The sequence below is a fragment of the Pseudophryne corroboree genome, chromosome 6, assembly GCF_028390025.1.
Source record: "Pseudophryne corroboree isolate aPseCor3 chromosome 6, aPseCor3.hap2, whole genome shotgun sequence".
Taxonomy (NCBI): domain Eukaryota; kingdom Metazoa; phylum Chordata; class Amphibia; order Anura; family Myobatrachidae; genus Pseudophryne; species Pseudophryne corroboree.
In genome coordinates this window covers 520,401,228-520,426,373 of record NC_086449.1, presented here as the reverse complement: position 1 = coordinate 520,426,373, position 25,146 = coordinate 520,401,228, and the positions used below count along the sequence as shown (strand labels likewise).

Below are 25,146 nucleotides of genomic sequence, written 5' to 3'. Positions count from 1 at the left end.
GGGGCCCCAGAGGGGAGAAACGTGGATTTTCCAGCCATAACTTTGGAAATCCAGGTATCCAATTCAACCCCAAAAAGCCATTTCCCCCGAAAAGGGGAGGGATTCCACACTACAATTGGATTCCGCGTCCGCAATCCACCGATGCAACCACAAGGCCCTGCGCGCCGACACCGCCATGGCAGAAGTCCGAGCATTAATGCTCCTCATCTCCTTGAAGGAATCACAGAGGACACGGGTAGTGTCCTGAATGTGCTTCAGAGGGTTACCTTAGTAACTAAGGGCATATCCCCCGAGAGGCCCCCCTGAATTTGAGTGACCCAAAAATGAATAAGATGGGTCATCCAGCAACCCCCAATGACCAGTCTTTGTGATATACCGGCTGCTGTTTATATAGATTATAGTGCAGTATCTATCTTCCTATCCCCAGGATCCTTCATGGTAATGGAGCCCAGGGTGGGCAGCACCGCCTTTTTAGACAAGCGAGAGACATCCACCCTAGGGGGTTCCTCACAAAATTTTCTACCTTCAGGAGCAAATGGGAAAAGTGCGCAAAAACGTTTTGGACACTTGGAATTTTTTGCCTGGATTTTTCCAGGCCTGTTTGAATAAGTCATCTAACTCTGTAGAATCAGGGAAAGTAACATTAGGCTTGTTTTTACAAAGAAAAACGACTGCTGTGATGCAGCGTCCTCTAGAGGGAGCTTTAACACATCCCTTAAAGCCAAAATGAGGGGTTCAATACTCTGAGCAGCATGGGGATCCCCACTAACGAGATCCAGGTCATCCCCATCATACTGCATATCATCATCTGTATCAGATAGTATAGCAGGTAAACCACGCTTCTGAGGACCTGCATGAGAGAGGGGCGCTGTGCATCTGCCCTAGCAGCTAAATCTGCAACAGCTTGTTGTAGTAGCTGAGTTTTCTGCACATTAGCAGTGAGCTAGGATGACATATCAGACATCATAGTCTTAAGAGACCCTAACCAGTGGGGCTCTGGACCCTCTCCCCCAGCTCCTTTACTGATTTGTGAAGATTGACTGCATTGTTCACAGGAAACAGAGTCAGTATATAATGGAGAGAATCTGGTGTGACATACATTGCACAGCTTGTGTTTACCCATATTTCATAGTAAGCACAATAACATACACACAGACAGATATAATGCAGCAAGCCTGCCCTACTGTGAGAGAGAGAGAGAGAGGGGGAGGGGGGGGGGGGGGACACCAGCACACCCTAAACTGCACAGCCCCAGTGAAGCTGTCAGCTCACTAAAACACTAAGAATTTTGGCCCTAAATAGGATCAGGCTAGTGTACACACGCAGCTCTCCCATTTTGCTACACCCTGTATCAGATATCCAGAGTGGCTGAGGAGTGAAGAAGCGCTGTGTGTGCTGTATATGGCTGCATTAAGCAGAGGAAGGCGCCAAAATGCCTCAGGTCCCGCTCTGAGGTAGCTCCGCCCCCTCCAATGGCGCCAGAGTTACATACATATATTATACTGGCAAAAGTCTTATTAGCTTAAAACATCACACAAGTGCTAGTCAAGCCCTTTTGTGCCAGTTCTACACGGGGGGAACTTAGCGGGACCCCCTCGGAAGGGTCCCGTACGCCGCACCTGTGGTCAGCCCCACTTTGAATGGGAGGATCCCCTAGCGGGGCCCCTGGTTTGTACTCATCACCGATGTCACCTTCAGGCAGCATTAGGGGTGTGCGTCATGCTGCGGCTGTGACAGCCAAGGCACAGTGCCCCGCTGAACAACAACCCCTCAGGACGGTGGTCCTGCAGCCGGGAAGCGGCTCTGCACCTCGTAAGGCCAGTGAGCTCCCCCCCCCCCCCCCCCCCCTCCAACTCCCACGGTGCAGGTATGCTGTTGCCCAGACAGCATACCGAAAATAATAAAAGTTTTAAATTTAAAGTGCACTGGCTCCTTGGACCCCGTCTATACCCCATCGTACTAAATTCCCCAATATCCCTTATGGATGCTAGAGAAAATTCCCCCAAGAGAACAGATATATTAAGGGGGTTATTTAGTATGGATTGCAGTGTTCCATAAATCACAATCGAGCAATTTTCTGTACACTGCGCATGCGCTGCGGCCGCACACCACATGCGTATGCAATCACAGTTTGATCGTATCCCTGAAGGATGCGATCACACTGTGATTGACTGCAGGGGCCGTCAGGGGAGGCAACGTTGCGGCCGAGTGGTCCAACCAATGCAGACGTGGCAGGACTGTTTTCGGGGCAGCTGCATGTCATCAAAGCAGCCCCTCCGATGAAGAAAATGACACCAGACTGCCTGCATAAGCAGCCTAGCTATAGCTGTAGGCGGTTGTCATTAAATCTGGACACATCGATGCAATCGCAACTGTTTTGCAATCGCATTGCTGGATGCCAATTAGCATGCTGGGCGGCCCCCAGCAAGCGATAGAATGGATTGCAGAGTCAGATTTTTAGCAGAATCTGAAATCCAATCTGAATAACCCCTGCATGGAGAAGTGATAAAGCAGTGATAAGCAGAAGGGTATAACCCACCAGCCAATCAGCTCCTGTCATTTTTCAAACTCGTAATGATTGGCTGGTGCGTCATCACCTTCCACTTCTTTATTGCTGCTTTATCACTTATCCAGGCTTAATACATCTGCCCCCATAGCGTTTGGCACAACTTTCTCTTCACCATCTCTGATCAGAGGCGAAGTAGTGCAAAATCCATATTTTAAAAAAAGGTAAAAATGTTGTGATTTGGATCAGACCCCCTGGAGGTAAAATTGTAAAATTGGGGTACAAGGCACGGGACAGGTATATTGGGGTGCTTTATGAGTGGGATACTGTTAGAGTAATCGGTCCATTTCTTTTGTCTTTTCTTTTTTTTTTTTAAAGTACCCTAAAGTCTACGATAAGCTGATTATTCAGGAGATAGGTGCGATCACATTAGCAGCGATCACATTACCGTGGCTAATAGGATATCGTCCAAAGTTGGGATAAAACAAATAAAAAAAATACAGTGTCCCAATTTGATTGCTCTAATGATGAATTTATATATACTTTGCTTTTAATAAATAAATTTCTGTTGTAACATTTTATTTATTTATGTGGGCTCATTATCTACTACTATATAAAAGCGAAAATGTGTCCTTCTGTCTTTCTATACAAATCCACAGTTTACAAGCGAAGATCGTGAAACTTTACATACGAGCGTATTAAAACACGGCGGAGGCAAGTAAAACAATTAGAAATCCCTAGCACCTCTAGGGGGGAGACAACAGCACAGAGTATATCAGGAGACAGCATAACTCCGCAATTGCTGGAGCAATGTACTCAAAACTTGGTACACATATGCCTTACACGCTGGAAACAAACACTGTGGGAGGAAGACACCCCTAGGGGTGGGACAGCAGCACAGAGTATGTCAGCAGACAGCAAAACTGTGGAAGGCCTGGAGCAATTTACACCAAACTTCCTAAACATATGACTTACAATCTGGGAACAAACTGTGGGGGCCAGACACCCCTAGCACCCTTAGGGGTGGGCCAACAGCACAGACTATATCAGGACATGCATGATATGTCAGTGATGACAGGACTGCATGTGACAGGGCCAGTGACATGATGTGAGGAGGGGAATGGAGGTAGCACGAACCCACACATTGAGTTATATAGTGGAAGTAGCACGGTCCCCCAGCAGCACAGAGTATATCAGGAGATACATAATGTGCTGCGCTATATAAGAAACTGTAAAATAAAAATAAGAAAATAGATAATTTCACAGAGGCACTGACATGATGTGAGGAGGGGAATGGAGGCAGCAGGAAGCCACAGAGAGTTGTATAGTGGGAAGAGCAGGGTTCCTTGGGGGACCAAAAAGGGGTCCGGCCACTATACAAAGTGCATCAAGGAAGCAAGATATGCCTATATACTAGATCTCCAACCAACGTAAATTAACGAACAGCTATCATTCTAATTTAACATCCTAATTTACCATCCTCATCCTGTAGCAAAGCACGGGTATTCAGCTATCTACAATGTTATTTATACTGTGTGTTTAATATTTTAAATTATTTCTGTAAACAGACATTCTTAAAATCCCGGGCAACGCCAGGTACTCCAGCTAGTATGGAATAAAAATGGCACTGAAAAGTATGGTAGAATAAAAATAGAACAGCAGAAGCCTATCTATTATCCTTCATAAAATTGCACCACTCACGTTTCAATGTTGATGGGAAACTTTACATGGCTAATTAATCAAGAGTTTAAAGGGGGGTATTCAATTTGTGCCATTTTTTCGACCAGTCGAAAAAACTGCACTTTTATAGGTCGAATTTATATTCGACCTGTTCAATGCCCATGCTGTTTTTTTGACTGGTCAAAAAATCCTGCACTGGCGAAAACCATGTGCATCGGTGAATTCGCCGCTGATATACGTGTTTCGGCAAATTTGCGGGTGTTTCCGCCCAATTTTTGGCGCAATTTTTGTCCATGCCGATTCGACAAAAAAAAGAAAAAAGAAAGTGAAACCGCACGGGCGAAAATAGATAAAAAAATGCCCGTTATTGAATACCCTGTGTCGAATTAGTGCCATTTTTTACGACCAGTTGAAAAAACAGCACTTAACAAGAATAACCCCCTAAGTGTTTACACTTACTGTGTAAATATCCCTGACTTGCTCCTTCTCCTTTGCGGTGCCCAAGAAACGATTATTACCAAGAAAGGGGAAAATGGTAACGGCACGTCTTTACTTTATCACTAAGCAGAGTGACACCATTGGGGGTCCTTTAATAAGACTAGAGGCACATGAAAACTTTCCCAGAGCTCATACCTTAGCTTGGTTAATGAGGTTTTGGATATACATTTGTGAATGAAAATACAGATTCTTCATGATACTGTAGATTAGTTATAGGGGCCTATTTCTGCAGTTTTACAGATGGATCTCACGCTGAGCCCAGGCATCTACAGATGTGTCCTCTTACAGCCTTGCTGCAGTCACGCTAAATAGCCCTTCAAGTCGCGCCATGCCGCGGCGGGACTCAGTAGCGCCGAGCGTCTTTTTTTTTTTTTTTTTTTTGCATCAATGCTCGTCGCTTCTGAGTCACATAGCATTTACGCATTATGTGTAATGCGACTTGAAGTGCAAAGTTGTAAGAGGACATATCTGTATGTGCAGTGGAAAGTCATACACAATAAAGTCACATGAAACAACAAGAATGGCTTAAGGGTACATAGGCTGTAATTGTGCACTCAGTGAAGGTATGTCAGTAGTATAGCAGGTCATGCAGAGATGTGTGTACATGTAATTATGCCTGTTTGCCGACAGAGATCTTGCACCAACTATAGGGCTATGGCAAGTAGGCATTGATAATGAGGACAGCTATGAAATGAAGTCTATGTATACGGGCAGAGCAGTAGCATAGATGCATACAACTTTATATATAAGAAATACACACATAATTGTCAATGCACACAATGCAGTATAATTACACCCGACTTGCATTCAGTGCCATAGTAAGGTTTCTTTAACAAAATACAGATATGCTTTGTTATTTGTACCTCATTACGATAGGGTTTCACATAAACTGTCCACTGGTGAGTATGTCCATCTTCTTCTCTTTTCTTACCAAAATATCGTGCCACATTTCCATAAACTATAGGTTTCACAATTGTAATTCCCTATGAATAAAAATAAATTATAATCAAAGTGCATAAATATTCTCAATTAAAATCATTAATGACAGAGGGCCTTATTTAGGTTGGTTAGCAAACCAAAAAAAAGCATACTAATGGGCAAAACCATGTGCATTGCAGGTGGGCAGATGTACAGTGCATCCGGAGAGTATTCACAGCGCATCACTTTTTCCACATTTTGTTATGTTACAGCCTTATTCCTAATTGGAATAAATTCATTTTTTCCCTCAAAATGTGGAAACTTTTTTTTGTTAGATTTTTGCAAATTTATTAAAAATGTAAAACTAAGAAATCACATGTACATAAGTATTCACAGCCTGTGCTCAATACTTTGTTGATGCACCTTTGGCAGCAATTACAGCCTCTAGTCTTTTTGAATATGATGCCACAAGCTTGGCACACCTGTCTTTGGGCAGTTTCGCCCATTCCTCTTTGCAGCACCTCTCAAGCTCCATCAGGTTGGATGGGAAGCGTCGGTGAACAGCCATTTTCAGATCTCTCCAGAGATGTTCAATCGGATTCAAGTCTGGGCTCTGGCTGGGCCACTCAAGGACATTCACAGAGTTATCCTGAAGCCACTCCTTTGATATCTTGGCTGTGTGCTTAGGATCGTTGTCCTGCTGAAAGATGAACCATCGCCCCAGTCTGAGGTCAAGAGTGCTCTGGATCAGGTTTTCATCCAGGTTGTCTCTGTACATTGCTGCATTCATCTTTCCCTCTATCCTGACTAATCTCCAAGTTCCAGCCACTGAAAAACTTCCCCACATCATGATGCTGCCACCACCTTGCTTCACTGTAGGGATGGTATTGGCCTGGTGATGAGCGGTGCCTGGTTTCCTCCAAACATGACGCCTGCCATTCACGCCAAAGAGTTCAATCTTTGTCTCATCAGACCGAAGAATTTTGTTTCTCATGGTCTGAGAGTCCTTCAGGTACATTTTGCCAAACTCCAGGTGGGCTGCCACGTGCTTTTCACTAAGGAGTGGCTTCCGTCTGGCCGCTCTACCTTACAGGCCTGATTGGTAGATTGCTGCAGAGATGGTTGTCCTTCTGGAAAGTTCTCCTCTCTCCACAGAGGAATGCTGTAGCTCTGACAGAGTGACCATCGGGTTCTTGGTCACCTCACTGACTAGGGCCCTTCTCCCCCGATCGCTCAGTTTAGATGGACGGCCAGCTCTAGGAAGAGTCCTGGTGGTTCTGAACTTCTTCCATTTAAGGATGATGGAGGCCATTGTGCTCATTGGGACCTTTAAAGCAGCAGATATTTTTCTGTACCCTTCCCCAGATTTGTGCCTCGAGACAATGTCTCGGAGGTCTACAGACAATTCCTTTGACTTCATGCTTGGTTTGTGCTCAGACATGCACTATCATGTGTCGGACCTTATATAGACAGGTGTGTGCCTTTCCAAATCATGTCTAATCAACTGAAATTACCACAGGTGGACTCCAATTAAGCTGTAGGAACATCTCAAGGATGATCAGTGGAAACAGGATGCACCTGAGCTCAATTCTGAGCTTCATTGCAAAGGCTGCGAATACTTATATATAGTTGTGCTCATAAGTTTACATTCCCTAGCAGAATTTGTGATTTTCTGGCCATTCGTCAGAGAATATGAATGATACCTCACAAACTTTTCTTTCACTCATGGTTAGTGATTGGGTGAAGCCATTTATTGTCAAACAACTGTGTTTACTCTTTTTAAATCATAATGACAACAGAAACTACCCAAATGACCCTGATCAAAAGTTTACATACCCTGGAGATTTTGGCCTGATAACATGCACACAAGTTGACACAAACGGGTTTGAATGGCTACTAAAGGTAACCATCCTCACCTGTGATCTGTTTGCTTGTAATCAGTGTGTGTGTATAAAAGGTCAATGAGTTTCTGGACTCCTGAAAGACCCTTACATCTTTCATCCAGTGCTGCACTGACGTGTCTGGATTCTGAGTCATGGGGAAAGCAAAAGAATTGTCAAAGGATCTGCGGGAAAAGGTGTTTGAACTGTATAAAACAGGAAAGGGATATAAAAAGATATCCAAGCAATTGAGAATGCCAATCAGCAGTGTTCAAACGCTAATTGAAAAGTGGAAAATGAGGGATTTTGTGGAAACCAAATCATGGTCAGGTAGACCAACAAAAATTTCAGCCACAACTGCCAAGAAAATTGTTAGGGATGCAAAGAAAAATCCACAAATAACTTCAGCTGAAATACAGGACTCTCTGAAAAAAAGTGGTGTGGCTGTTTCAAGATGCACAATAAGGAGGCATTTGAAGAAAAATGGGCTGCATGGTCGAGTTGCCAGAAGAAAGCCATTACTACGCAAATGCCACAAAGCATCCCGCTTACAATACTCCAAACAGCACAGAGGCAAGCCTCAAAACTTCTGGAGTGATGAGACCAAAATTGAACTTTTTTCGGCCAAAACCATAAACGTTACATTTGGAGAGGAGTCAACAAGGCCTATGATGAAAGGTACACTATTCCTACTGTGAAACACGGAGGTGGATCGATGATGTTTTGGGGATGTGTGAGCTACAAAGGCACTGGAAACTTGGTCAAAATTGATGACAAGATGAATGCAGCATGTTAGCAGAAACTACTGGAGGAAAACTTGCACTCATCAGCCCGGAAGCTGCGCATGGGACGTACTTGGACATTCCAACATGACAATGAGCCAAAACACAAGGCCAAGTCGACCCGTCATTGGCTACAGCAGAATAAAGTGAAGGTTCTGGAGTGGCCATCTCAGTCTCCTGACCTCAATATCATTGAGCCACTCTGGGGAGATCTCAAACGTGCAGTTCATGCAAGACAGACCAAGAAGTTACAGGAACTGGAGGCTTTTTGCCAAGAAGAATGGGCAGCTTTACCATCTGAGAAAATAAAGAGCCTCATCCACAACTACCACAAAAGACTTCAAGCTGTCATTGATGTAAAAGGGGTCAATACACGGTATTAAGAACTGGGGTATGTAAACTTTTGATCAGGGTCATTTGGGTAGTTTCTGTTGTCATTATGATTTAAAAAAAGTAAACACAGTTGTTTGGTAATAAATGGCTTCAACCAACCACTAACCATGAGTGAAAGAAAAGTTTGTGCGTTATCATTCATATTCTCTGACAAACGGCCAGAAAATCACAAATTCTGCTAGGGTATGTAAACTTATGAGCACAACTGTACATGTGATTTGTTAGTTTTTTGTTTTTAATAAATTTGTAAAAATCTAAAAAAAAAAGTCACATTGTCATTATGGGGTATTGTGTGTAGAATATTGAGTGAAAAAAATTAATTTATTACAGTTTGGAATAAGGCTATAACATAACAAAATGTGCAAAAAGTGAAGTGCTGTGAATAGTTTCCGGATGCACTGTAACATGTGCAGAGAGAGAGTTAGATTTGGGTGGGGTGTGTTCAAACTGAAATCTAAATTGCGGTGTAAAAATAAAGCAGACAGTATTTATCCTGCACAGAAACAAAATAACCCACCCAAATCTAACTCTCTCTGCAAATTATGTCTGCCCCCCCCCCACCCCCACCCCCAAAAGTGCAACATGGTTTTGCCCATTAGTGAGCCTTTTGGATTTTCTAACAAAACTGAATAACCCCCATAGATTCCATTTCCTTTACCGTTGTGAAAGTTTTGGGGGGTTTTCCATTTGCATTAAAGAAATATTACAGCAGTCTTCTAGGTTTGGGTACACCTAAAAGCATATATATTCTTGATATTAAACATACCATAAGCAGTATGATATCCACTGCTTGATAAACAGCCAGCATTCTACAGTATTTAACCCCGTAACACAATTACTTGATAGCAATCACAATTAAGGATGACTAAGAATTCAGAACTCAATAATATGACTTCTCCCAATATATTCCTCAACCCACCATACAGCAGCCACTCCACTTATTATAGCGTATCAGCCCTCCACACAACATTACACAATACTTTTCTACTCTACCCCTCCATCATGTATCCTTCCCAGTTCATTATTTACTCTTAGTATGTACACTCTTACAGTAGGACCATCCTTCCCTAGCATACTTAGGGGGAGAAGTATTATTAGGTGTTATGAAGTTTAGTGGTATCAGCGCATGTTATATTCGCCAATATCACTTCTCCATGTATTAATGTGATGTGTGTGCAATGATGGCGAGCAGCCGCCGCTATCTACAAGATAGTGCATCGATGTGCCAGCCAGTGGCACTGACAATTCCGACAGCTGCAGCTGTCATAGCAGCACCACAGCAGTGTACCTGGCTTCTAGGCTCCAGGCTGCACGCGAGATTTTGCGATGCATTACGAGATCTCGCACATACCCACTGGAGCATTAGCTCTGGGCTGATTCGCTGTGGGCTCTGACAGGGACCGCCGAAGGAGGGACTTTTCACTCCCCCATTCCGGCAGATGAGATGTCAATATATCTTGTCAGTACTGCTTCCTGCTGTACCTCAGTAAAAATAAGATTTTACTTACCGATAAATCTATTTCTCGTAGTCCGTAGTGGATGCTGGGACTCCGTAAGGACCATGGGGAATAGCGGCTCCGCAGGAGACAGGGCACAAAATAAAAGCTTAAGGATCAGGTGGTGTGCACTGGCTCCTCCCCCTATGACCCTCCTCCAAGCCTCAGTTAGGATACTGTGCCCGGACGAGCGTACATAATAAGGAAGGATATTGAATCCCGGGTAAGACTCATACCAGCCACACCAATCACACCGTACAACTCGTGATCTGAACCCAGTTAACAGTATGATAAACGCAAAGGAGCCTCTGAAAAGATGGCTCACAACAATAATAACCCGAATTTTTGTAACAATAACTATATACAAGTATTGCAGACAATCCGCACTAGGGATGGGCGCCCAGCATCCACTACGGACTACGAGAAATAGATTTATCGGTAAGTAAAATCTTATTTTCTCTGACGTCCTAGTGGATGCTGGGACTCCGTAAGGACCATGGGGATTATACCAAAGCTCCCAAACGGGCGGGAGAGTGCGGATGACTCTGCAGCACCGAATGAGAGAACTCCAGGTCCTCCTCAGCCAGGGTATCAAATTTGTAGAATTTAGCAAACGTGTTTGCCCCTGACCAAGTAGCTGCTCGGCAAAGTTGTAAAGCCGAGACCCCTCGGGCAGCCGCCCAAGATGAGCCCACTTTCCTTGTGGAATGGGCTTTTACTGATTTTGGTTGTGGCAATCCTGCCACAGAATGTGCAAGCTGAATTGTACTACAAATCCAACGAGCAATCGTCTGCTTTGAAGCAGGAGCACCCAGCTTGTTGGGTGCATACAGGATAAACAGCGAGTCAGATTTTCTGACTCCAGCCGTCCTGGAAACATATATTTTCAAGGCCCTGACAACGTCAAGCAACTTAGAGTCCTCTAAGTCCCTGGTAGCCGCAGGTACCACAATAGGTTGGTTCATGTGAAATGCAGAAACCACCTTAGGTAGAAATTGAGGACGAGTCCTCAATTCCGCCCGGTCAGAATGAAAAATTAAGTAAGGGCTTTTATATGATAAAGCCACCAATTCTGACACACGCCTGGCTGAAGCCAAGGCTAACAGCATCGACACCTTCCATGTGAGATATTTTAAGTCCACAGTGGAAAGTGGTTCAAACCAATGTGACTTTAGAAAACTCAACACAACATTGAGATCCCAAGGTGCCACTGGAGGCACAAAAGGAGGCTGTATGTGCAGCACCCCTTTTACAAAAGTCTGAACTTCAGGTACTGAAGCCAGTTCTTTCTGGAAGAAAATCGACAGGGCCGAAATTTGAACCTTAATGGACCCCAATTTTAGGCCCATAGACAGTCCTGTTTGCAGGAAATGAAGAAAACGACCCAGTTGAAATTCCTCTGTAGGGGCCTTCTTGGCCTCACACCACGCAACATATTTACGCCAAATGCGGTGATAATGTTTTGCGGTTACGTCCTTCCTGGCTTTGACCAGAGTAGGGATGACTTCTTCTGGAATGCCTTTTTCCCTCAGGATCCGGCGTTCAACCGCCATGCCGTCAAACGCAGCCGCGGTAAGTCTTGGAACAGACAAGGCCCCTGCAGTAGCAGGTCCTTTCTTAGAGGTAGAGGCCACGGTTCGTCCGTGAGCATCTCTTGAAGTTCCGGGTACCAAGTCCTTCTTGGCCAATCCGGAACCACGAGTATAGTTCTTACTCCTCTCCTTCTTATGATTCTCAGTACTTTTGGTATGAGAGGCAGAGGAGGGAACACATACACTGACTGGTACACCCACGGCGTTACCAGAGCGTCCACTGCTATTGCCTGAGGGTCCCTTGACCTGGCGCAATATCTGTCCAGTTTTTTGTTTAGACGTGACGCCATCATGTCCACCTTTGGTTTTTCCCAACGGTTTACAATCAGGTGGAAGACTTCTGGGTGAAGTCCCCACTCTCCCGGGTGAAGGTCGTGTCTGCTGAGGAAGTCTGCTTCCCAGTTGTCCACTCCCGGAATGAACACTGCTGACAGTGCTATCACATGATTTTGCGCCCAGCGAAGAATCCTTGCAGCTTCTGCCATTGCCCTCCTGCTTCTCGTGCCGCCCTGTCTGTTTACGTGGGCGACTGATGTGATGTTGTCCGATTGGATCAACACCGCCTGACCCTGAAGCAGAGGTTTTGCTTGACTTAGGGCATTGTAAATGGCCCTTAGTTCCAGAATGTTTATATGAAGAGATGTTTCCATGCTTGACCACAAGCCCTGGAAATTCCTTCCCTGTGTGACTGCTCCCCAGCCTCTCAGGCTGGCATCCGTGGTTACCAGGATCCAATCCTGAATGCCAAATCTGCGGCCCTCTAGTAGATGAGCACTCTGCAGCCACCACAGGAGAGACACCCTTGTCCTTGGCGACAGGGTTATCCGCTGATGCATCTGCAGATGCGATCCGGACCATTTGTCCAGTAGATCCCACTGAAACGTTCTTGCATGGAATCTTCCGAATGGAATCGCTTCGTAAGAAGCCACCATTTTTCCCAGGACCCTCGTGCACTGATGCACTGAGACCTGTCCTGGTTTTAGGAGGTTCCTGACTAGCTCGGATAACTCCCTGGCCTTCTCCTCCGGGAGAAACACCTTCTTCTGGACTGTGTCCAGAATCATTCCTAGGAACAGTAGACGTGTCGTTGGAATCAGCTGCGATTTTGGAATATTTAGAATCCACCCGTGCTGACGTAACACTACCTGAGATAGTGCTACTCCGACTTCTAACTGTTCCCTGGATCTTGCCCTTATCAGGAGATCGTCCAAGTAAGGGATAATTAAAATGCCTTTTCTTCGTAGAAGAATCATCATTTCGGCCATTACCTTGGTAAAGACCCGAGGTGCCGTGGACAATCCAAACGGCAGCGTCTGAAACTGATAATGACAGTTTTGTACTACAAACCTGAGGTACCCTTGGTGAGAAGGGTATATTGGGACGTGGAGATAAGCATCTTTGATGTCCAGAGACACCATATAGTCCCCTTCTTCCAGGTTCGCTATCACTGCTCTGAGTGACTCCATCTTGAATTTGAACCTTTTTATGTAAGTGTTCAAGGATTTCAGATTTAAAATTGGTCTCACCGAGCCGTCCGGCTTCGGTACCACAAACAGCGTGGAATAATACCCCTTTCCCTGTTGTAGGAGGGGTACCTTGATTATCACCTGCTGGGAATACAGCTTGTGAATGGCTTCCAAAACTGCCTCCCTGTCGGAGGGAGACTTTGGTAAAGCAGACTTCAGGAACCGATGAGGGGGAAACGCCTCGAATTCCAGTTTGTACCCCTGCGATACTACCTGTAGAATCCAGGGATCCACTTGCGAGTGAGCCCACTGCGCGTTGAAATTCTTGAGACGGGCCCCCACCATATCTGAGTCTGCTTGTAAAGCCCCAGCGTCATGCTGAAGACTTGGCAGAAGCAGGGGAGGGCTTCTGCTCCTGGGAAGCGGCTGCATGGTGCAGTCTTTTTCCTCTTCCTCTGCCCCGGGGCAGAAAGGAGTGGCCTTTTGCTCGCTTGTACTTATGGGAACGAAAGGACTGAGTTTGAAAAGACGGTGTCTTTTTCTGCTGATGTGGAGTGACCTGGGGTAAAAAGGTGGATTTTCCAGCCGTTGCCGTGGCCACCAGGTCCGATAGACCAGCCCCAAATAACTCCTCCCCTTTATACGGCAATACTTCCATGTGCCGTTTGGAATCCGCATCCCCTGACCACTGTCGCATCCATAACGCTCTTCTGGCAGAGATGGACATAGCACTTACTCTTGATGCCAGGGTGCAAATATCCCTCTGTGCATCACGCATATATAGTAATGCATCCTTTAAATGTTCTATAGTTAACAAAATATTGTCCCTATCCAGGGTATCAATATTCTCGGTCAGGGAATCCGACCATGCGACTCCAGCACTGCACATCCAGGCTGAGGCGATTGCTGGTCGCAGTATAACACCAGTATGTGTGTATATACTTTTTAGGATATTTTCCAGCCTTCTATCAGCTGGTTCTTTGAGGGTAGCCGTATCAGGAGACGGTAACGCTACTTGTTTTGATAAACGTGTGAGCGCCTTATCTACCCTAGGGGGTGTTTCCCAACGCGCCCTAACCTCTGGCGGGAAAGGATATAATGCTAATAATTTTTTAGAAATTAGCTGTTTTTTATCGGGGGAAACCCACGCTTTTTCACACACCTCATTTATTTCCTCTGACTCAGGAAAAAATATTGGTAGTTTTTTCTCACCCCACATAATACCCTTCTTTGTGGTACTTGTAGTGTCAGAAAGGTTCAATGCCTCTTTCATTGCCGTGATCATGTAACGTGTGGCCCTACTGGACATTACGTTTGTCTCGTCACCGTCGACACTAGACTCAGTATCTGTGTCAGGGTCTGTGTCGACCCACTGAGGTAACGGGCGTTTTAGCGCCCCTGACGGTGTTTGAGACGCCTGGACAGGCACTAATTGATTTGCCGGCTGTCTCATGTCGTCAACAGTTTTTTGCAAATTGCTGACATTATCACTTAATTGTTTAAATACAATCATCCAGTCAGGTGTCGACTCCCTAGGGGGTGACATCACCAACACAGGCAACTGCTCCGCCTCCACATCATTTTCCTCCTCATACATGTCGACACACGCGTACCGACACACAGCACACACACCGGGAATGCTCTGATAGAGGACAGGACCCCACTTAGCCCTTTGGAGAGACAGAGGGAGAGTCTGCCAGCACACACCCAGCGCTATATATATATACAGGGATAACCTTATATAAGTGTTACTCCCTTATAGCTGCTGTTAATATATTTATTTGCTGCCAAACGTGCCCCCCCTTCTCTTTTTTACCCTGATTCTGAAGCAGGACTGCAGGGGAGAGTCAGGGAGCCGTCCTTCCAGCGGAGCTGTGAGGGAAAATGGCGCTTGTGTGCTGAGGAGATAGGCTCCGCCCCTTCACGACGTCCTTATCTCCCGCTTTTTTGTGTAAAATGGCAGGGGATTAAAATACATCCATATAGGCCAGGAGCTATATGTGATGTATTCTGTTTTGCCACCTAAGGTATTCTGTTATATTGCGTCTCAGGGCGCTCCCCCCCCAGCGCCCTGCACCCTCAGTGACCGGAGTGTGAAGTGTGCTGAGAGCAATGGCGCACAGCTGCGGTGCTGTGCGCTACCTTAGTCTGAAGACAGGATGTCTTCTGCCGCCGATTTCACCGGACCTCTTCGTCTCTTCTGGCTCTGTAAGGGGGACGGCGGCGCGGCTCCGGTGACCCATCCAGGCTGAACCTGTGATCGTCCCTCTGGAGCTAGTGTCCAGTAGCCTAAGAAACCCGATCCACTCTGCACTCAGGTGAGTCCGTTTCTTCTCCCCTTAGTCCCACGATGCAGTGAGCCTGTTGCCAGCAGGACTCACTGAAAATAAAAAAACCTAACTAAACTTTTATTCTAAGCAGCTCAGGAGAGCCACCTAGATTGCACCCTTCTCGGCCGGGCACAAAAATCTAACTGAGGCTTGGAGGAGGGTCATAGGGGGAGGAGCCAGTGCACACCACCTGATCCTTAAGCTTTTATTTTGTGCCCTGTCTCCTGCGGAGCCGCTATTCCCCATGGTCCTTACGGAGTCCCAGCATCCACTAGGACGTCAGAGAAAAGGGGAATCAGGAAGAGACACTATAATACAATCCCCCCTTAGGGCTTTATTTAGAAAGCCGGCAGCTTTGGTAAGCTTCCGCTTTCTGGTGGAATGGAGGGGAAAAGGAATTTAAGAGAAAAAAAAACCCGGTCCTTGCAGTCAGTTTACAGTCTATCATGCTTTACACCGTGTGCGAGTACAGATTTCACATGTTTACCTCCAACCTGCCAGGAAGCGTTTCGTAAATAAAGCCTATTATGTCACTAGCGCTTTGCTCCCTTGTCTCATTCTCCCCTTTAACAACACTGTTTTCTTGCATAAATGATGATTTCAGGATCACAGAGTACTGAAATCAATCTTAACTTCTGTATTATTCTTCTGCTAGCTTTTGCGTATTGTCATGCACTTACCCATATTAACTACTTTTTTTTTATATTTGGTACTTTTCCTTTAAAAGGTTTGTATGTTTACCCTGCAAGGGATGCTGACACTGTAGTTCTTAATAAATCTCCTATATATTAGCCCAGATCTGTGACTTTGTGACTCATTTGCTAACGCTGGGCGGAGTCACAATGCTGGGCGGAGTCACAGATCTGGCCTAATAGGTTACCACACAAACCCCCATCACCCCGCCTCCTACTGTCCGGCTCTCGCCCCGACCAAGGAGACCGACTCCCCTGCACCGCCCCGTCCTCCTCACCCGTTCGTCTCACGCGGGTGATCAGCGGTGTGTGGTGCCGGGAGCCGGTAAGCGCCGCCTTCCTCCTCTCCTCTGCTGGCTTGCCTGCTGCTGTGTGTATGCTGGGCACTGTGCAGCAGGAGGCGGCAGCCACCGCTCAGGAGAGCACAGCGCACAGCGAGAGCAGGCAGCCCCCACCCCGATGCCTGCGGCCCATCGCCATCCCTGCTCCCGGCCTGGAGCAGCCGGACCTGCAGCTGCACGAAGGGAGCGCCCGGGTCCGGCCTCGGCCCCGCACAATGAGCTGCCCCCATCATTCTCTGCCTGTTGCTGACACAATGGCTGCGCAGGGGGCCCTGCCACTAGATGAGGATGGCCATTACTTATATCCTGCAGCTAGGGGGACATTGTGACATGTGGGGTGTGTACATGTGTTTGCAGCTACATGTGTGTGTATGTAGGGCAGTACTCTCTGGCACCCCCGCATCCACCCCTCCCCCGCCCGCGCCACCTCCGAACCACCTACCCCACCCGCAGCACGCCCACACCCGCCCCTCCACCAACCGCAGCGTCTACAGACCTCCTCCCCCATCCGCCGCACCCATGTCCCTCCCCCACCCACCCCACCTCCAGAACCTCCAACCCCACCCGTGGCACCCCCGCACCTCCACCAACCGCAGCGTCTCCATACCTCCTCCCCCACCCACGGCACCCTCGCCCCTCCACCAACCGCAGTGTATACAGACCTCCTCCCCCATCCGCCGCACCCATGTCCCTCCCCACCTCCAGAACCTCCTACCCCACCCGTGGCACCCCCCGCACCTGCCCCTCCACCAACCGCAGCGCCTCCATACCTCCTCACCCACCCGCGGTACCCACGCACCCGACCCTCCACCAACCGCATCTCCAGATCTCTTCCCCCATCCGCCGCACCTACATCCCTCCCCCACCCGCCCCACTTCCGGAACCACCTACCCCACCCGTGGCACCCCAGCACCTGCCCCTCCACCAACCGCAGCGCCTCCATACCTCCTCGCCCACCCGCGGCACCCACCCACCCGACCCTCCACCAACCGCATCTCCAGATCTCTTCCCCCATCCGCCGCACCTACATCCCTCCCCCACCCGCCCCACCTCCGGAACCACCTACCCTACCCGTGGCACGCCCGCACCTGCCCCTCCACCAACTGCAGCTTCTCCATACCTCCTCACCCACCCGCGGCACCCCCGCACCCGCCCCTCCTCCAACCGCTGCATCTCCAGACCTCTTCCCCATCTGCCGCACCCATGCCCCTCCCCCAACCGCCCCACCTCCGTAACCTCCTACCCCATCCGTGGCACCCCCGCCCCTCCACTAACCGCAGCGTCTCCAGACCTCCTCCCACATCCGCGGCACCCCCGCACCAACCCTTCCCCCACCCGCGCCATCTCCAGACCTCTTCCCCATCTGCCGCACCCAAGCCCCTCCCCCACCCGCCCCATCTCCGTAACCTCCTTACCCCACCTGCGGCACCCCCAAACCCACCCCTCCTCCAACCGCAGCGCCTCCAGACACCCTCCACCATCGCAAGGGGCTACGCCCCCTTCACCATCGGACGCCCCCTTCGTCGTGCATTTCCTACATAATAGCCCAGAGTGATGTGTGGCTAACGTGGCTAGGAGCACTCATTGGGTTAGCGATAGCGTAGATCCGCCCCCTGGTGACATCAGAGGTCACTTTACAACTTGGTATTAGCGGCAGTGTCGGATAGCACTGCTGCGGCTGTGTGTAGGGCCCGCGCCTCCGCCACCAGAGTAACATGCACGTGCTGTGGCGCTCCGGACCACCATTTAGCCTCTGCCGAGCAGCTCCCGCTGCCCGGAAGCCGTGCCGTGGAGGGAGCACCGTAGCGTGTCACCGCGGCTGGCTCAGCTGCATGCTGCGCTACAGCACCAAGGAGAGGAGGCGTCTCCACACAGGAGACTACCGGCTGGACTTCAGTAAGTAGCACGGCTGCAACAGCGGAGGGTTGCAGGAGGCCGGCAGTGTGCTGCTGCTCTCCCCTTTTCTGCCGTGCACAACACATGGCCCGGCTCTGCGCTGCCTGTCTCCGGGAGCTCTGCTGCTGTGTCGCGGCTCTGCCGGTCATGACCTTTGCGGCGCCATGTGTCACCTATGCTGTGCCTGTGTCCCCTATACTGTCACCTCTGCGGTGCACCACCTGGATGCACCTCATGCAATCCTGCACCACTCCCAACCGCAGCACCACCACACCCTCCCCCACCAGCGGTGGCTCCGGCCCACCACCCCCACCGCGGCACCCCTGCATCCGCCCTTCCCCCAACCACCGCACCCGGCCCACCCCCACCAACTGCACCCCCCCTACCACAGTGACTCATGACTCTCCCCCGCTCCCCGCACCCCTGGACACCCTCCCCATCCGCGTCTATCCCACACCCAACACCCATCCACAGCACCTCCGGCCTCCTCTCCCATCCGCACCCCCTTCACCCTCCTCCATCCGCAGTCCCCACCTCATCCGCCCCTCTACCGCCCTAAGCACTCCTGCAACCACCCCTCCCCCAGCCCCCCTCCACCATACTAGGTGATTCATCATGCCTTGCGTGCGCTGTTCACACAGTCGCAAGGGGCTACGGCCCCTTAACCATCACACGCCCTTTGTCCGCGCACTATTTAACCAATCACACAATTATGTGTGGAGGTAATACTCCATATAAACAACATATTGCATGCCCAAAGGCCGTGCAAGGCTTAAGGGGGCGTAACCCCTTGCGACGGTGTGAAGAGCGCCCGTAGGGCGCGATGAACCACCTAGTAAATAAATATGTGCTATTGATGCTTTTGTGAACTCCAGACATGAACAAGCAGCAATTTAGACATTTTGGGAAAAGGGATCAGTAAGAACAAAGTTTTTAAACAATTGTTGGTATTAAAGAACAAACCTGGTGCCTGTAAAACTCAGACCACACAGGAGCAGTACATTACAGAGTTCTAATTAGCCTAAAGCTGCTTGGAGATAGAATGAAAGGCGACAATATCAAGAAAAGTGGTAGATTTAAGACATATCATTATTGTATCTAGTGAACAATATTTATATCCCTGTGATATACAATGTTACACAATGTGACCAGGGCTGCAAAACAGAGGAGCTTGTCCGTCCTGTTGAAGCATCGCTCTAATCAATCAGTCACCCATCTCCTAGGCCAGTGATGGCTAACCTTGACACTCCAGCTGTTGTTGAACTACACATCCCAGCATGCCCTGCATCAGTTTTAGATAGGCCAAATTCCAAAACTGTAGCAGGGCATGCTGGGATGTGTAGTTCAACAACAGCTGGAGTGTCAATGTTAGCCATCACTGTCTAGGCAGCCTGCGTCCCCTTATTGGCATTACGCTCTCATTTCCACACTGCTGCTGTCGTTTTAGTTTTGTTTTTAAACCGTTGTTTATAAAATACTTTTTGTTTGTATTTACATAAGTTCCATACAGCCGGCGAGATATTCTCATCGCTGTAATTGGAGCAGCACACCGGAGCAGTGTAAATCCCTGTGCCCACAGGCAGCGGCCGCTCACAGCAAGTTCTATAACAGGTGTGCCCACAGTGCCAGCAGCCGGCCCGTGCATACACTATAGAATGTGGTATATATCCCCCGCACAGCATGTGCTGCCTGCCGGGCCCCAGCACACGGTGATGGACGCCACACACTCTGAGCGCCAGCCACACACACACAGAGGTTTCAATGAGATCTCTGCACTACAAGCAGCGGGATAATGCATAAGTGAGGGGCAGACAAGCGCCGGGCACAGGCCACCTAGGGACGGATGCCCTGCTCCGGCTGGATGTGCTGGAGGGTCACAGGCCCCTCACCTTAACTCTCCCTCCGGAGTCCGGGCCGAATTCAGCCATCCTCTTGAACATATTGCAGCAGCGGGAGGCGACCGGGGAGGGGCAGGGGCAGCTCACTGGTGAGCCAGCGCCACTCACCGCGGGAAGCGACCGGACAGTGACGGGGAGACAGCGGCCGCCGCGGTGACCGGTGCGGGAATTTCAGCGGCTCAGGCCGTTCCCGCAGTCCTGATGCAAACCTTCCGCAGCACTCGAACTCCCTCCTATTCTATTGTGAGAATGGTACAGTCCAGCCAGGCACCCTCCTCTTTGTCAGGGCAACGGGCGCACCTACGATTGAATCAAGGGGGTGGTGCCACGCGGTGACGTACTGGTCGCTGTACCCGTCCGCTACTAGCTGCTGCTAACCCCCAGGGCCAGAGAACAGGTCATCCGTCATTTGAACCTCCCAGTGTAACTTATTTGATTGTGGTGTAGGGGGCGCTGCGGCGTGCTGCTATAGTGTCCCTCTTAAATGATCACTACAGGTTGAGTATCCCATATCCAAATATTCCGAGGGTTTTCACGAATTTGTGAATTTGAGTATACATCTGAACTCTCTGGTGGAAGAATTGATATTCGATTCAAGTGTAGTTATCACTAAACAAAATTCGCCAGATGATTATCAATCTATATTGTTCACTTATGGTATAAAGTTATCTACTTGTTTTATTGATGTTTTTATGTAATATTGCAGTATTTACTGTTAAATTTTAAGAATAAATACATCTATATGTGACATCTGAGGTGGTTCAGCTCCCATGAGAATTCTTTTTTCCTATTCTTAATTTTGTGCCTTGTCTGACAGGAGGCATTTCTTAGTGGTACGAGCTATATTATCTATTAGCGCAAAAAAAGGGTTCTTTATTTTTTTGTTTATATATATATATATATGTAATCATATTTGCCTGCTTTCCCAGAAAGGACGGGAGGTTGACGAAAATCATGTGGCACTCCCACCCACCCCCCTTCCCCAGGAAAGTGGGCAAGTCTCCCGCATGCTGCTCACCCCCCACCACACCCCACCCTATCTCCCCGCAGCATCACGTCACACAGAAGTAGGCGGGGCGATGAAGCAATTTGTGCTAAATCATGTCATCGTAGCCTTTCCCCCTGCTTTACAATGCCAGTAATGTGGGCATTTTAAAGTGCGGGGCAGGTAGAAAAATACCATGCTGCATGTCTGATGAGTCAGTCTAGAGACTGGTTCGACACCTCGAGTCTGAAACCTTGGGTTATCCTGGAAGTTTCATGCTTAGACGCTGTTTCTCTCCCTGATTTGTTTTGGTTACCACTGTCTGCTGCTCGGAGTAGGGCCGGATCCTGCAAGTCTATTAAAACGACCCTAGATTCATGGCATAAATTAGTACTCTCTTCGGAAGAGATTAATTTACCCGCCCCCTGCCTTTCGTTAACTGCTCTTATGTCATTGATTCCTAATGTTTCCCTAGAGGAGTGGTTTCGGAAGGGGCTCTCCACTGTGGGTGATTTATTTGTAGGAGACGTCTTGACAGAGCCGGCCCTAACCAATATGATGCCCTAGGCAAGATTTTGGCTGGTGCCCCCTAGCACCACCGCTGGTTCCGCCTCTGACCTTGCACCTCTTTCCCAGCACCATCACCCCTCACCCATAGCAGTCCTTATTTTGGTGTTTGTACCCCCTATATTTTAAATAGGAAGAGTTTGCACATTTGGCGCACAGCCCAAAAAGGGGTGTGTTTTTGCTGGCAAGGGGCATGGCCACACAATAGTAACCCCAATTCCAATTACGCCACACAGTACTGCAACTTCATTCACATTTGATCATGCGATAGTGTTCATAATTCATATTACATCCCACAGTAGTATCACTTTACCTTATAAACGTTACTACTCACAGTAGAGCCCCTTATTCACATTACATCACACTGAATTGCTCCTTATTCACATTATACCACACCCTATTACTCTTTATTCCCATTAGATGACACAGTAGTGCCCTTTCTATATGCAACGCCACATAGTAGAGCACCTTATACACATAATGCCACACATTAGTAATGCATTTATACACATAATTTCACACAGTAATGCCCCTTACACATACGAGACACATTATTAATGTCCTTATAAACATAATGCGCCTTACACATTATGACAACCTTTATTAATGCCCTTTTACACATAATGTCCCTTACACATAAGCCGCACATTATTAATGCCCTTATACACATAATGACACACATAGTGCCGCTACATATTAGCTGCACATTATTAGTGCCCCTATACGCATAATGACACACATACAGTAGTACCCTGTTACACATATGCCGCACATTATTAATGCCCCTATACACATAATGACACGCATAGTGCCCCTTACACATATGTTGCACATTATTAATGCATTTCTCTATCGTCCTAAGTGGATGCTGGGGTTCCTGAAAGGACCATGGGGAATAGCGGCTCCGCAGGAGACAGGGCACAAAAGTAAAGCTTTTACAGGTCAGGTGGTGTGTACTGGCTCCTCCCCCTATGACCCTCCTCCAGACTCCAGTTAGATTTTTGTGCCCGGCCGAGAAGGGTGCAATTCTAGGTGGCTCTCATAAAGAGCTGCTTAGAGAGTTTAGCTTAGGTTTTTTATTTTACAGTGATTCCTGCTGGCAACAGGATCACTGCAACGAGGGACAGAGGGGAGAAGAAGTGAACTCACCTGCGTGCAGGATGGATTGGCTTCTTGGCTACTGGACATGAAGCTCCAGAGGGACGATCACAGGTACAGCCTGGATGGTCACCGGAGCCACGCCGCCGGCCCCCTCACAGATGCTGAAGCAAGAAGAGGTCCAGAATCGGCGGCTGAAGACTCCTGCAGTCTTCTTAAGGTAGCGCACAGCACTGCAGCTGTGCGCCATTTTCCTCTCAGCACACTTCACACGGCAGTCACTGAGGGTGCAGGGCGCTGGGGGGGGGCGCCCTGGGAGGCAAATGTAAACCTTTAAAAAGGCTAAAAATACCTCACATATAGCCCCAGAGGCTATATGGAGATATTTACCCCTGCCTAAATGTACTAAATAGCGGGAGACGAGCCCGCCGGAAAAGGGGCGGGGCCTATCTCCTCAGCACACGGCGCCATTTTCTGTCACAGCTCCGCTGGTCAGGAAGGCTCCCAGGTCTCTCCCCTGCACTGCACTACAGAAACAGGGTATAACAGAGAGGGGGGGCAAAATAAATGGCAATATATTAATATAAAAGCAGCTATAAGGGAGCACTTAATCATAAGGCTATCCCTGTCATATATAGCGCTTTTTGGTGTGTGCTGGCAGACTCTCCCTCTGTCTCCCCAAAGGGCTAGTGGGTCCTGTCTTCGTATAGAGCATTCCCTGTGTGTCTGCTGTGTGTCGGTACGTGTGTGTCGACATGTATGAGGACGTTATTGGTGTGGAGGCGGAGCAATTGCCAAATATGAGGATGTCACCTTCTAGGGGGTCGACACCAGAATGGATGCCTTTATTTGTGGAATTACGGGATAGCGTCAACTCGCTTAAGCAGTCGTTTGCCGACATGAGGCGGCCGGACACTCACTTAGTGCCTGTCCAGGCGCCTCAAACACCGTCAGGGGCTGTAAAACGCCCCTTGCCTCAGTCGGTCGACACAGACCCAGACACAGGCACTGATTCCGGTAGTGAAGGTGACGAATCAACCGTATTTTCCAAAAGGGCCACACGTTATATGATTTTGGCAATAAAGGAGATGTTACATTTAGCTGATACTACAGGTACCACTAAACAGGGTATTATGTGGGGTGTGAAAAAACTACCAGTAGTTTTTACCGAATCAGAAGTATTAAATGACGTGTGTGATGAAGCGTGGGGTGCCCCGATAAAAAACTGCTAATTTCAAAGAAGTTATTGGCTTTATACCCTTTCCCGCCAGAGGTTAGGGAGCGCTGGGAAACACCTCCTAGGGTGGACAAAGCGCTAACACGCTTATCAAAACAAGTGGCGTTACCCTCTCCTGAGACGGCCGCACTTAAAGATCCATCAGATAGGAGGATGGAAAATATCCAAAAAGGTATATACACACATGCAGGTGTTATACTACGACCAGCTATTGCGACTGCCTGGATGTGCAGTGCTGGGGTAGTTTGGTCAGAGTCCCTGATCGAAAATATTGATACCCTGGACAGGGACAATATTTTACTGTCGTTAGAACAAATAAAGGATGCATTTCTTTATATGCGTGATGCACAGAGAGATATCTGCACACTGGCATCACGGGTAAGTGCTATGTCCATTTCGGCCAGAAGAGCTTTATGGACACGACAGTGGACAGGCGATGCGTAGAGGAGTTATTTGGGGTCGGTCTATCGGATTTGGTGGCCACGGCTACGGCCGGGAAATCCACCTTTCTACCTCAAGTCACTCCCCAACAGAAAAAGGCACCGACCTTTCAACCGCAGCCTTTTCGTTCCTTTAAAAATAAGAGAGCAAAGGGCTATTCATATCTGCCACGAGGCAGAGGACGAGGGAAGAGACAGCAACAGGCAGCTCCTTCCCAGGAACAGAAGCCCTCCCCGGCTTCTACAAAAGCCTCAGCATGACGCTGGGGCTTCGCAAGCGGACTCGGGGGCGGTAGGCGGTCGTCTCAAGAATTACAGCGCGCAGTGGGCTCACTCGCAGGTAAATCCCTGGATCCTGCAGATAATATCTCAGGGGTACAGGTTGAAATTAGAGACAGAGCCACCTCGCCGTTTCCTGAAGTCTGCTTTACCAACGTCCCCCTCAGAAAGG

General features: G+C 48.4%; 1 protein-coding gene across 2 annotated transcripts in view; it reads right to left on the bottom strand.

The window, feature by feature from the left end:
• YEATS4 (YEATS domain containing 4) overlaps positions 1-20,757 on the bottom strand; it is a 66,232-nt gene extending 45,475 nt beyond the window's left edge. The window contains exons 1-2 of one of the 2 annotated variants that reach the window (XM_063927508.1): positions 20,360-20,757; positions 5,548-5,667 (exon numbers count right to left, since the gene is read on the bottom strand). In XM_063927508.1, coding sequence (XP_063783578.1) covers positions 5,548-5,667; positions 20,360-20,410 — 171 coding nt within the window. In that variant the 5' untranslated portion in view covers positions 20,411-20,757. The remainder of the gene's footprint in view (positions 1-5,547; positions 5,668-20,359) is intronic. The other variant, XM_063927507.1, reaches the window with a different exon arrangement.
• Positions 20,758-25,146: the final 4,389 nt, after the last annotated feature.